At 58.7% G+C, this 13,739-nt stretch overlaps 1 protein-coding gene across 1 annotated transcript in view; it reads left to right on the top strand.

Moving 5' to 3' along the window:
* The window catches only part of APOB (apolipoprotein B), a 48,286-nt gene that overhangs the window by 24,041 nt on the left and 10,506 nt on the right, over positions 1 to 13,739 (top strand). The window contains exons 25-30 of the mRNA XM_078604386.1: positions 620 to 821; positions 1,575 to 1,800; positions 2,764 to 10,749; positions 11,644 to 11,764; positions 12,914 to 13,097; positions 13,482 to 13,651. Of these exons, the coding sequence (XP_078460512.1) occupies positions 620 to 821; positions 1,575 to 1,800; positions 2,764 to 10,749; positions 11,644 to 11,764; positions 12,914 to 13,097; positions 13,482 to 13,651 (8,889 nt within the window). The remainder of the gene's footprint in view (positions 1 to 619; positions 822 to 1,574; positions 1,801 to 2,763; positions 10,750 to 11,643; positions 11,765 to 12,913; positions 13,098 to 13,481; positions 13,652 to 13,739) is intronic.

The following is a 13,739-nucleotide window of genomic DNA, read 5'->3' as shown; positions in this document are numbered from 1 at the left end:
TGTCTCCACCGCCTCCGGTTTGGCTCCTCTCTTCTCCCCGCCTCAGCGTTGGCGTGCTCATTATCTCTCTCTGTCTGTCTCTAAACTAAACTATAAACTATTGTTATTGTACCAGGAAAGGGCCCACTGAGCTATGTAGCTCTTTGTCAGAAGCGAACTGGACACAAATGATCGCTCAACGAAGTGGGCTTATCATGTAGAAATTTAGAGCGGCCAAATAATCTAAAAGCACGTTTCTAAATGGTGAGGGAAAAACTGGAGCACCTGGAGAAAAATCCCCGCGACCACAGTGAGAGGGAGAACACGCAAACTCCAAATATACAGCAGCAGGCGTCAGGGTCGGGATCGAACCCACGATCTCCTGCGTACCAGGCGAGCGAGTTAACATCTCGCTGCCGTGGCACCCAAACTTTGAAATTCTCAGAACCCAGAACCGGACACGACTCGCCACCACTGGTTACCCAAGTAGCCCAAGTAAGCAGTGGTGACCCAACCAGGGCTCGAGCCCAAAGGCTTCCTGCCTCCGTAGGTGGGGTACAAGATCACTTACGTGCAGTTGCTGTGGCCATCACCAGCAGGCGAGGTAGTTAACGTCTCTCTCTCTCTCTTTGTCTCACAGCGCCGTAACCGTGGGCTACCAATTCAACAAGCAGTCGTGGACGCTGCAGATCCCGGTGCCCATGGGTGGGCGCATGACCGACCCAGTGCGATTGCTGCCTCGCACGCTCCGCACGCCGGCGCTGCGCATCGCTCCTCTCGGCATCAACGTTGCGCCACGGCAGTTCACCATGCAGCCCGTCTACCTGCCCGGCCTGGGCATGGTGAGTTGGAAATGGAAATAAATAAATATTTATAAATATATATAATCGTCACCATTTATGCAACACAGTGCATCTCACAATCGCCGAGGAACGACAGACAGGCTGGCAGGCTGCCGGGCGGTTGAGCCGGCGTCAACAATTGCTCTGCAGTTCTCTACATATTCAGATGTTTTCAGCCGATTAGCGAGTGTTGTTATGAATTTCGGAGAGAACTGGAGCACCCGGAGGAAACCCATGCATGCGAGGGGGCAACGCTCTATCCCGTAAAGAAGGGATCAATGGATATCAGTCCACTCTTTGCTGCACTGCGTTCTGCTGGCGAGCAAGGTGTATGGCACCTCGATACCCACGGGAAAGGGGAGAGTGCACCAACATTTTGTAATTTGCGCGCTGATCCACCAACTCTCGCTGCCTCCACATTGCTGGACTACAGGCCACGTGCAGCACAGCCACCACTGCATGAGTCGGTGGCCGGTGTGTCAGTACGAGAGCAAATGATCGATTTTGATTTACACGACATCCGTTATGAGCCAAGTCAAACGCATCTCGGCTTTGCATGACGCCGACGGCATTCCTGCATCGTGTGTACCTATGAACGTTTAACTTATTTCGCACTGTACGTGGGCAGCCATGCTAATCAGAGGTACGGGGGGAAGGACAACAGACTAAACACAAAACGCAGTTCTCAAGAAATTAGTGTTCAATTGAGATTATTTAAAAGTGGCTTCATCTGCACCCCGTGCCTCCGCGCAGGTCGACTCCATCCCGGCCTTCAAAGTCCCCGAGCGTGTCACACTCAAGGTGCCGCTGTTCGGCGAGCTGAGCGTCGATGCCAAAGTGAAGAGCAATATGTACAACTGGACGGCGAGCGCTCACATCGCCAACGTCGTGGGCGACGAGGAGGACACCTCCGAGATCCGGGTGCGCTCCGGCGTAACGGCCGTGTGTCCCTGCGACATGCTGTCGTACGTCTTCAACGGTGAGAGCCGAGGGAGGGGGGGGGGCGAGACGTGCGCCGAACCTTGTCGCGGCGACGATGACGATGCAGCAAAGGCAAAACATTTATCGCTTGGCATTGAGCCGTCTTGGCAGATCAGCGGTGCCCGGAGTGCATAGCGATGACGAGACGACACGATAACGACGTTGACCCTCCACCCCCCCCCCCCCCGCGCGTGCGTGCCAACGCTAGAGTGGTCGGGCAGGAACCTCGCGGTCGAAAGTTCATGATGGTCGACGTCGCGCGACGTTTTCCCCCGCTCGCAGCGGAGCCCGGTTGCTACACCCAAATGTAGTGAGACCCGTGAAACAGTGGGGCCTGTGCAGTCACGGGCAGCCTCTTAAAACAAGGATATACATATGATTATTATCATCACTATTATATGTGAATCAATTAATATATGAAGGTCCTGATCTTGGGCAATTTAATAGCTGGGAATTGGCAGCAAGGATTGTCGGGGGTGGGGAGGGACTTCCAGACCGTGGGTGCAAAAGCAGAGGAGGCAACCTCCCATTGAGTGGCGGTAAACAGAGGGTTCTGACATAGGGCCTTGGTTTCTGGAGTGGAGAGAACGTGAAGGGGAGTAGAGTGAGACGAGCAGCAGTGCATCCACAGGCAATCTTGAAGATAGCGAGGGCCTTCGTGTAGTTAAAACTATAAACTATTTTTTTATTTTAGCAGGTAAGGCCCAGAAGTGGCCTGGCCACAAATAATAGTTAAACGAAGTGGCTTACCGAATACTCTAAATGCACACGCAAACTCCAAATATATAGGCTTCAGGGTAGGGATTGAACCCACGACCTCCTGTATACCAGGTGAGGAAGTTGACATTTCGCCACCGTGATGCGGGAATGGATTGGGAATGAGTGCGGTGATTCGAGGGTTGGAGTGACACGGCCTTTTGTGAGACTTGGCGCTCGCGCTGACGGCGGCGTGTTTCTGCAGGCTACACGGCACTGTCACAAAAGCACTGGAGCGCGTTCGAGATCCGCACGGACAACACCATCACCAGCCAGCTGCTGAACCTGACCACCAGCTACAAGAGCACCGCGGACATGAGCGAGGGCCTGAACGTCAAGACCGAGTTCACCAACCGTGTTGCCACCGGCCTGCTGACCACCACCGCCAACGTCGTCGCGTCCGCGACTGGGGATGCCACCCAATCGTCCTTCACCGGCGAGCTGGCCGCCAGCGCCGAACTGCCTCGGGGCATCCGCGCCAAGGTGGCATCGTCGTCGTCGGGCACCGTCAACTTCCAGACGCGCGACCACATGCTCAATGGCGAGCTCCGTGTCGACTCCGACTTCCACTCGCTGGCGGCGACCTGGCGCAGCGACTACGACGGGTCGCGCTACTCGATGGTGGCGTCGAACGATCTGACCGTCGGCGCGGACCTCAAGTCGCGCAACCGCGTTGAGCTGCAATCGGGGCTGCGCGCAGACAAGCTGGCCGTTCGCACGGAACTGGCCTTCCGAGAGGAGAACGTCACCAACGTGCTGAGCGTGATGTGGGACGGCCGCTTGTTCCATATGCAGGACACGCTCCAGGGCCGCCTGCTGGGCTCCTCCTTTACGCACGCATCCACCTTTGACGCGGGCGAGGAACGGGCATCGTTCTCCGGGCAGACGGACGGGCTTTTCGGCGGCGTAGGCGTGACGAGCAAGCTGGACGCCGCGTATGCCACCGGCGCCCTCAGGCTCAGCACGGAGAACAAGGCTGAGTGCGCGCGCGGCCGCTTTGACCACATGCTCACGGCCGGCGTGACGGCCGAGGGCCTGGAAGTGTCGGTGGAGACGAGCCTCGTGGGTGCGCCCGGCCGCGCCGCCTACAAGGCATCGCTCGTCGTGGATGCGGCCGGCGCCGGGGGCAGTGCCAACGCCGTGGTAACGAGCGGCCGTGTCATGCTGGAGACCACTGCGGAGGGCAGCGCCCGTGCGTCAGGCCTCAAGGTCACCACCAACACCGTGGGACGGGCGGTGGGCAGCAAGGTGCAGCACAACGCAGAGGGAAGGCTCGACGGAGGCGGCCTGGTCCTCGTCAGTGCCTACTCCGGGCAGATCCTGGAGACGGACTCAAGCAGCACGGTCAACTTCGAGCTGAACAGGGCAGGCCTGAGCTTTGTCACCAAGACCGTGGCCTCCTACGCCGAGAACAAGGTCGACCACGGCTGTAACCTCAAGGTCGCGCCGTGGTCCGTCGACCTCACCGCCGTCGACGAGGTAAAGGTCCTCGGCGCCTCCTTCTCCAACCAGGTGGCGGCCAAGGCCGGCTTCCTCACTGCATCGGTGAGCGGCTCCGCGTCCGGCGACTTCTCCGGCAATGAGGTGCGGCACACATACAAGCTGGGCTATGCCGACCTGGCCGGCTCAGCCTCCTTCGACACCGTCGCGAACCTCAACGGCGGCAAGCTGCAAAACCAGCTCAGCCTGGAGTTCGCCGGGCTCGCTGGCAAGGTGGGCGCAACCACGACGTGCGAAACGCCGGCGCTCAAGTTCTCGAACGTGGCGCGCGGGGCGGCACTGCCGTACTCGCTCAGCTACGAGGTCATCACCGACTCCCAGGGCAGCCTCAGCGCCTATGGCGAGCACATGGGCAGCCTGTCCAACAAGTTCTTCGTGCAGGCCGAGCCGCTCGCGCTGGTGCTCTCCAACGAGTACCGCGGGTCGACGCAGCACGAGGTCGCGGGCGGCAGCCACGTGTCGTTACTGCGCCACAAGCTGGGCGCGCAGGTGAACCCGACGGAGCAGAGCGCCGACTGGGAGCTGACGGCCGAGCTTAATGACAACCGGTACGTGCAGAAGCTGGAGGCACAGAACGACCCGCTCAGTGTGGGCGCCAAGCTCAGCGCGCAGTCGACGGTCAACCTGGGCTTCCTCGACATCAACATCCAGACGCCTGCACTGATGCTGCCATTCCTCAACGTAGCACGGCCCGCCCGAAGCTACAACGTCATCTCCAGCCTCGGCCTGGACCGCGCTGTCATCAGCAGCCCGCAGGACTTCAGCGTGCAGGCGTCGGTGAGCTACGACAAGAACCAGGATGTCCACGTTATCAGCATCCCGTTCGTGGAGAGCCTGCCCGCACTCTACGAGCAGCTGCGCAATTGCATCCGTGCCGTCCTGGACAACATGAGGAACTCGCTGACGCGTCAGGAGATCCAGCGTTACTACCAGCAGTACCAGAGGGTGCTGGACGAGATCCCGGGCAAGATTAACAATGCGATTGACCAGCTGGAGCTGAAGAACAAGGTGAAGCATGTGCAGGGGCAGCTCCTGCTGGCCCTCCAGAACTACGACCCCCGCGACTTTTCCGCCCAAGAACTGATGGAAAGCTTCCGTCACTTCTCCAGAAACGTGGCATCCTGGGTCAAGAGAGTGCTCTTCTACCCACTGTCTGCACTCGACAGCGACAAAGTGAAGGAAAGCATCCAGTTGTACATCGAGCAGGCAGTACGGAGGGTTAAGGAGTTTGATCGCGAGTATGGGTTCACAGACACCCTGATGAAGGCCATCGAGCAGCTGATGGACAACGTCAGGAACATGGACCTCTCCGAACTGACGAGTGGAGGGAGATACATGCAGGAAAAGGTGATCCAGGCTCTCGATGACCTCAAGCAGTGGCTGCAGCGGTTCGACGTCGATCGGGCGGCACGGCAGATCCAGGAGGCGATCCGGTCAGTCGACGTGCGTGAAGTCCTAGCCCGAATGGAGCAAGTGATCTTCGTGGAGATGCAGAAGAAGATGGAGAAGATCGCCAGCTACCTGGAGAACTTCATGACCACGTACAGGGTGCGGGAGATGGTGCAGAATGGCAAGAAGAATTTGATGCAGTTCGTCGAGAACTACGAGGTTTCTGAGAATCTGAACATCATCAGGGATACTCTGGTGGGCCTGGATTCAGAATACCAGCTTAGTGCGAAGGCCCAGAGGATGGTGCGTGACATGAAAGCCATCGATTTGAAGGGCTACCTCGAGAAGCTGAGCCAGGCGGTCAACAGCATCAGCCAGAAGCTCACGTCCATGGACTACCCGGCCTTCATCAAGAGTCTCAACGAGCTCCTGAAGGTTGCCCTGGAGCATGTCGAGAGCTTTGACTATAACCAGTTCGTGGTCACGGCCAACTTGTGGCTTCGGGAGCAGACGGCGATGGTGAACAACAAACTGCAGGAGTTCAACATCCCTGAGAGAGTGCAGCAACTGAGAGAGCGAGTGAACACGGTGTCCAGTTACCTCTCCGGCTACATGCAATCGTTCTCCATGCGTGACGTGGAGGCCTATGTCACTGACTGTGTCTCAGCGCTCTTTGAGAAACCCGCCGTTCGCCAGGTGGCTAACTGGGTCCTGGAGTACGTCGAGTACGTCCGTCTTAGGATGGAGGAGACCGACATCCAAGCTGAGATGCAGAAGTTCTGGAAGGGAGCCACCGCCTCCATCTCGGACGTCGCCCGCTCCATCGCCGAGTTCGACATCAACGCGGCGGTGACAGATGCGGTCGAGCAGCTCAACACCCTGGCCGTGAGCCTGGACATCCAGGAGGTCATCCAGAAAATCCTCCGCTACCTCGAGGAAGGCTTCATCATCCCGCGGTTCAAGCTCTTCGGACACGTGTTCCACAGGACCGAAGTAAGCCTCAGGGCCCTGCGCAGGATGCAGATCTCGACATATATCTACACGCCGCCGCTCTTCGTGCCATTCACCAGCCTTTACCTCTCGCCGGACCTCATCGACCTGAAGACGCTGTCTTCCATCGAGATGCCGACTCGCATCTCCTTACCGGCCTTCACCTTCCTGGGCAAGTTCCATGTCGAGCCGATCACCATCGACTTTCAGAAAATCAAGCAGCAAATCATCGAGTTCCTCGACAAAATCCGCAACATGGACATGGCCACGGTCCACAGGGCAATCCAAGATTCCACGGCACAGATGGGAGAGCTGACGCTCAATGACATCCCCTTCGAGAAGTACCTGGTGGTGCCAGAATTCCGTTTCCCTGAAATCAGTATGCCAGAGTTCAACTTGCCCCAGCTGAACCTGGACGACATCAAGTTCATCAAGATGCCCGAGTTCCAGCTGCCACGCATCCCTCACGAGATGCAGCTGCCAGCACTGGGCAAGCTGAACGCCAACCTCAAGGTCATGTCGCCATTCTACACGCTCACTGCGACCGCGGGACTCCACAACTCCACAGAAGTGTACGGTTCGCCGGCCCTGCGCTCGTTTGCCAACGCGCAGGCTACATCCACGTCGAGCCTCCTTGCGTTTGCCGTGAGCACGGAGGCACGGCTCTCCGCACCGCGGCTCCAGCGGCTGGAGCTGAGCGCCAATGCCAAGCTGACGCATGACCTCTGCGGCCTGACGCACAGCTCGGACGTGACCGTCGACCGCTCGGGAGCGACGGCCCAGTTCAACACGCAGGCATCGGCTAAGTCGGCACCCTACACCGGCGAGGCGAACTCTGTGGTGACCTTCACGCTGAACCGCGCCGTCACCTGGGAGGCAACGGGCAGCTACCGCCACGTTCTGGACGTGCCCGCGGCGGACACCGCCGGCTCGATGAATGTGCGGAGCACGGCGAAGCTCATGGTGCAGGGGACGAAGCTGGAGGCAGACGTGGTGACGACGGGCGAGGCGCAGGGCACGGTGTACGGCGCATCCCATGAGGGCACGCACAAGGCGGAGGCGCGGCTGCGCGTCGACGGCGCGGTGCTGCTGCTCTCCGGCAAGGTGGACTCGGTGGAAAAGTTCGGCTCGCTCAAGCACGAGGCGACCCTCGAGGTGGTGCCATTCGACCGCGTGGTGTACGCACACAACGGCGACACCGTGCTGACTGGCGTGGGGCGTGGCAGCGTGCAGGTGAATGCCAAGGTGCAGGGCCTGCGGGTCGACGTGACCGTCCGCCACTCGGCTGTTGGCACCAAGCTGACGTCCGGCAAGATGACGAGCGCGACGACGTTCCATGCCGAGCCTTTCCAGCTGCTGCTCACCTCCAATACGTTGGGCGGTGGGAAGCTGCAGCTGCCGCTGCGCCTCACCGCTAAGGTCGAGGTGGTCAACAACTTCACGGTGTCACTGGCACCGGATGCGCAGCATGCCGACTGGACGTTCGGCAGCGACTTCAACCAGTACCGCTACCTCCACGACGCGTCGGTCGACAACAACGCGGAGCGCGCTGGGGCACGCATCTCCGTCAGTGGCAATGCCAACCTGGAGTTCCTCCGCAAAGAGGTCAGCCTCCCGTCCGTCCTCCTGCCGTACACCAACTACCGCACGCCCGAGGTGCGCAACTTCCAGATCTGGGAGCGCACAGGCCTGGGGGCGCTGCTTAGGACGCCGCAGCAAACGCTTAATGTGACCGCGCAGCTGCAGTACGCCAAGAACAAGGAGTGGCACACGGTGCGCCTGCCGTTTGTGCCAGCGCTGCATTATGCTGTCGAGCGCTCCCGCCATGTTGCCAACGCGGCATTTGAGCGCTACCGCGACGCGACGCTACAATGGGCACGCGAGGCCTACGACGAGACACGCGCGATGGGCGCCGACAACGTGCCGAAGCGATTCACCGTGCCAGGTTTCACCGTGCCACTGCTCAACATGGAGGTGTCGCCCTACACGGTAGAGCTCCCGGACATGAGCATCCTGGTTGCGCAGTCGTACCGCACCCCGCGTGTCTACCTGCCCCTCGTCGGCTACCGCGTGCCATCGTACGAGCTGTCGCTGCCCAGGGTGAACCTACCTCCAATGAAGATCCCCGGGGCGCTACGCCGGCTATCCCTACCGGAGATCAGCCTGCGCACGCTTCCGACGGCGCTGCACCTGCCGGCCATGGGCAACCTGACGTACGACTTCACCTTCCGGTGCTCTGCCATCGCCGTCGCCATCAACTCGGGCGTCTACAACCAGAGCGACATCGTCGCCAAGCTGTCGGCGTCGTCCGCGTCGGAGCACACCATCCTGAATGGCGAGCTGAGCGCCGCGGCGACGCTGTCGCGCAAGCGCGGCATCAAGCTATCGACGGTGCTCGCGCTCTCCCACCGTGCGGCGCAGGTTTCCCACAGCGGCGTCGCCGTGGTGAATAAGCGCGTCGGCGAGCTCACATCTGACACGGCGGTGAAGGTGGACATGCCGTACCTGCGCGTCGATTTCAAGCAGGCGGTGAATGCCAGCACGAGGCAGCGGCCACATGTGCGAGTGCGCCACGTGCTCTCCTACAAGGTGACGGCGCTCGAGCTGGAGGCGGACCTGAGTGGCAGGCTGGAGCACAATGGCACGGCGGAGGTGGCGTGGCTCAGCCTCTCGCTCGACTCGAACTTTGCCGGCGCGACGCAGTTCAAGCAGAGCTCATCGGCGAACGCCTTCTCCTGCAAGTTGGACAACATGGCCAACCTGTACGTGGACCAGCGCGGCGTGCGCTCAGCCCTGCGCAACGAGGCGCAGAGCAAGGCGTCGCATGCCTCGGGACTCGCGTGGGACGTCAGCGGCAAGCAGGAAGCTGATCTGGAGATGTCGCCGCTGCGGCTCTACGCCATCGCCAAGCACATGGGGCGCAACCAGCTGCGTGGCGCCGGCGCCTTCAGCACGCAGGGCACGCAGACCACCGAGGCGCGTCTCGAGTTCGTGCAGTGGGAGCTCAAGGGCCTCGCCAAGGGCGAGGCAAGCCAGGGCAGCAGCCTGATGCCCAAGGCCGCCTCCAAGCAGTCCCTGAGCCTGGCCGTGAGCGCAGAGAAGCAGCAGCTGGCGTGGACGGGCGAGGCACAGCTGGGCAGCGTCGCGTACGCACACGAGGCAGCGCTCTCCAACGAGCGTGCACGCGCACGCTGCAGCTTCGACGCGTCACTGCAGGGCCACGCCGCCTTCCTCAAGGGTGTCATGCTGCCCGTGTACGGCCGCAGCCTGTGGGATGTGCTCAAGATGGACGTGACGACAAAGACCCGTGACGTGCAGGTGCTCCGGGCCGCCTCGTCGGTGGAGTACACCAAGAACCTCAACGGCTACGTGCTGGCGCTGCCTGTGATGTCTGAGGGCAACGGCTACAAGGTCAGCATCCCGGAGATTCGCCTGAGGGTGCCCGAGTTCGTAAAGCAGATACCGGCGGCCATCCAGGCCGTGCTGAGGGACGTGTTCGACAGTGTAGTCGCCGGACCGCCCATGTTCATCAACATCCCAGCGTTCCGCGTGCCATTCATCGAGATGTCCCTTGGGCCATACACGATCGACATCGACAACCTGGCGGCGCTGTTCGACTTCCCCGAGGAATTCACGGTGCCCACATTCCGCGTGCCCCTCTTTGACGTGTATGTGCCCGCGTACACGGTGCGCCTGTGGGACATCACCTTGCCCACTGTGTTCGTGACGCAGTCATTCCGAGTGCCATTCACTAGCATCGTGGTGCCACCGTACAGAGTTGACCTGCGCAACATCCAGGTGCCGAAGATGCTCCGAGTGCCCTCCTTCGCGTTCGAATTACCCGCGCTGCCCAGAATACCGATGCCCCAGCTGGACGTGACTCTCGAGTACGTGGCCATGGAGGACTACAAGGTGCCCTACTTTCAGCTCATCGTGCCCGCCTTCCGTGTGGAAATCCAGAGCTTCACGCTGCCCAAGGAGCTCAAAATCCCGGCATTCTCGTTCCTCGGCCTGGACTCCCCAAACTACGTGCTCAGGCTTGACGACGTGTTTTCGTACGTCGCCAACTTCGAGCTGCCGACCCTCACGCTGCCGGCCGTGAGCATGGAGGTGCCGGCCCTGCGGCTGGCACTGCCCACGGCGGTGACGCTGCCGGCGTTCGGCAGCCTCGTCGGCAGCGCCAAGGTGCAGTCGCCGGTCTACAACGTGACGTGTTCGTACAGCTCGTTCGCCGGAGAGGACCCCGACGCATTGCTCATCATCGACGCCACGGCCAGCTCCACGCTGCGCTTCCTGGAGTTCGACGTGGATGGTGAGGAGGAGGAGGAGCGGCGGTCGAGCGGCGGTGGATTTGAGCGGCACGCACCGCCGCACGTCCAGCACAAATCCCGTCGTCGCTTTCACACCGTATTGCAATCAAGCCAATGTGGAAATACGTAACAGGGTCAAGGCACAACCCCTGCAGTTGCTCGCTCATGCCACTGCTGGTGGAAGGGGCCTCCACTGGAGTGGTGTTTTTCAAAATAGTTATAGCACCGTGGACCACTCGGCAGAGTTAAACATTTCACCTGACCACCCAGCCACCCCCCACCCAGCACCCCTGGTGGCAAAACGCATTCACTTCTCTCTCTCAATACCAGGAATGCAAAATGATTCATCTTACCAGAACGTATTAAAAAAAAACATTTTAAACGCATCTACAGGTATAAGGTTTTTTTTAGGGCATTTAGATCTTAGGGTTAAGGTAGTTTAATCCGGATAGTTTACCTTTTTTAATATCACAAGTAAAAATATTAATTAACGTCTGAAACAAAAAGTATAATAAATGTTTCGATTTAAAGCTTTCGTGACTGCAGGGATTCATATTCTTGGTTCTTTCACGACGTTTCGGCCACAACGCAAGCAGCCGTCCTCAGGTGAAGAACAGGTCTGTCGGAAAGACAGCGTCTATAATAAATGTATTGTACCTTTGGTATATAAAAAATACGAATGGTCATTTCCCGCGCGCTCCGATTAGAATGGTTGGCTACGTACGATGCGGAAGAAGTTTCACCATACGTACGGTGTCGTAGTCAGTCGTAGTCAATCTGCCACTGGATGAAGGCCTCCCAACGAAGCAGCCACCATCGATCGTTGCGACATGCCCCCTGTCAGGGAGGCGTCGCTGATGCATCTTTCACAATGTATTTTTTTCTGCCGTTTGCAGTCAAGTCCAAGATCTCGCCCAAGGAGGACGGCAGTGAGATGAGAACTCAAGCGAGCCTCTCCCACCCCGAGCTCACCGTAGAGTTGCTGGAAGTCCTGACCTTTTCTGACAGCGAAACCAGGTTTGACGCCGCACGGTTTCTCCCGGCCGCACGTTGAAAGTGTAAAGGCTATATTCTTTGGGTGTTACGGTAAAGTCACGTAGATAAGTTCAAAGAAAATAACAAATAAACTCCTTTAAAAAAGTTTTTTTTTAACAACGGTTTTATCAACAACTTCGTTTAACTCGTGGTCGAGAAGTACCTCAATGGCGCCTGAGACACGCGGCGCTTGCTTTTTGTGCGAGCCGATTCCACAGTTTAGGGACCGCGGCGTTTTTGACCTACACACAAATATGTATAAATGATAAGGCGTCCATACTAAATATGAATTGCTTTACATTGATTAATTGATGCCGAGTTTGATACTGGCATGCATTGTCACCGGATCTGAGTACGCGTGCAAAATGTGGAATTGATTGGGCAACGGGAAGTGGACGAAATTTTTATTACAAGATTTGACCACGACAGAGGAATCAAGTTAAGTAAAACCGTTGAAAAACTACGACGTTTCTATCGCAACACAAGCGGTCGTCATCAGGAAAAGGGGGTTAGCTTCTAAAGGTTTGAAATGAGCGTAGCCCAAATTTCAGCAGCTAATGTAAGTGGTGGGTAGCAACCACGATGGTGGTTGGTTTTCCACCAATCAAAGGCCTGCCCGGTGAAAATTAGCATGTTAATGTAAGATGAGTGAGCGGCCTCCACGGCGCATGCGCTGAGTGAAGTCAAGTGTAAAGTAAAGACTGCCCGCTACAGCGCGGCCGTGCAGTGCGTTCGGAAATGTGTGCTGTGGTGTGGTTAATGGCCAACGGAATGAAATGCTTGCGGTTGACAAGATTGCTGTCGCCCACAACCGTGCGCTTATTCAGCCGAACGCAGACTAATTCACTAATTCACCCAGAAATCGCTCACATACTCCTTCACCCACCCGTCTGATCACTCACCCACCCACCCAATCATTCGCCCACCCATCTATTTAGTTACCCACTCACCCACCCATCTAAACACTCACCCAATCACTCACTCACTCACTCACCCACCCACCCATCGAATCACTCACCCACCCACTCACCAATTCACCCGCCAGTCTATTCACTCACCCACTCACCCGCCCACCCGTCTATAATCGCTCAAGCACCCACCCGTGCCGGGAATGGTTTGCGCTGAATGCAGTGAGATGTACGAGGCGACCATCGATGTGCTGAGTCCCTCTCTGACGGACGCGAGCATGCGCCTGAGCTACGGCAACGCGCGAGCGCGCATGTCCATGTCGTCGCCCTCGCTCGGCTTCCTGGGCTTCGTGGCCGAGAGGCAGAGCCCGCAGGTGCTGAGTGCGCAGGTGTACGCCCGTGACACGGTGAGCCCCCACCCCCTGCCTCGACACACCCACCAATTCATTCGCTCGGTCCGTGTGTCTGTCCGTCCATCTATCCACCCGTCTGTCTGTCCATCCGTCTGTCAGTCTGTCAGTCCATCCATCCGTCAATCCATATATCTGTCCATTCATCTGTCTGTCTGTCTGTTCGTCGGCCCATCTGTCTTATCAAGCTGCCCATCTGGGCGTCGCTAATTAAACACAATTCCGAGGACGCGCGTGTGTCAGAGAAGCGTTACGGAAACCGCGGACACGCGCAAATGACTGCTACCCTTCGTTTGCGATGGCGATCGCTGAGCGTCTGTGACGCGGCCGTTATTGTGCCGCCGCTGACGGTGATCGCCCCTCGTGCCGTGCGGCGGACAGGCGTCGCCGGAGTCGGACGTGCAGCTGGCGCTGCTGACGCTGTCACTGAACACCCCCGACATCCTGGGCGTGGAGTCGCACTGGAAGGGGGGCATGGCTCACGACGCCGCCTCCCTGGTGCGCCGCAGCGCACCCCGCGCCGCCCGCAGCCTCTACAGCATCGTCGACAAGTACGTCGCCCGGGGAGTCGTCCGGAATACCCTCACACAGAACACCCCCCCCACCCGGAACACCCGCTCACCAGAACACTCCATGCAG

Source organism: Lampetra planeri, chromosome 22, assembly GCF_965212315.1.
Source record: "Lampetra planeri chromosome 22, kcLamPlan1.2.h2, whole genome shotgun sequence".
In the NCBI taxonomy this organism is placed as follows: domain Eukaryota; kingdom Metazoa; phylum Chordata; class Hyperoartia; order Petromyzontiformes; family Petromyzontidae; genus Lampetra; species Lampetra planeri.
Note: the sequence above shows the minus strand (reverse complement) of the source record. Positions and strands in the feature narration are given on the sequence as shown.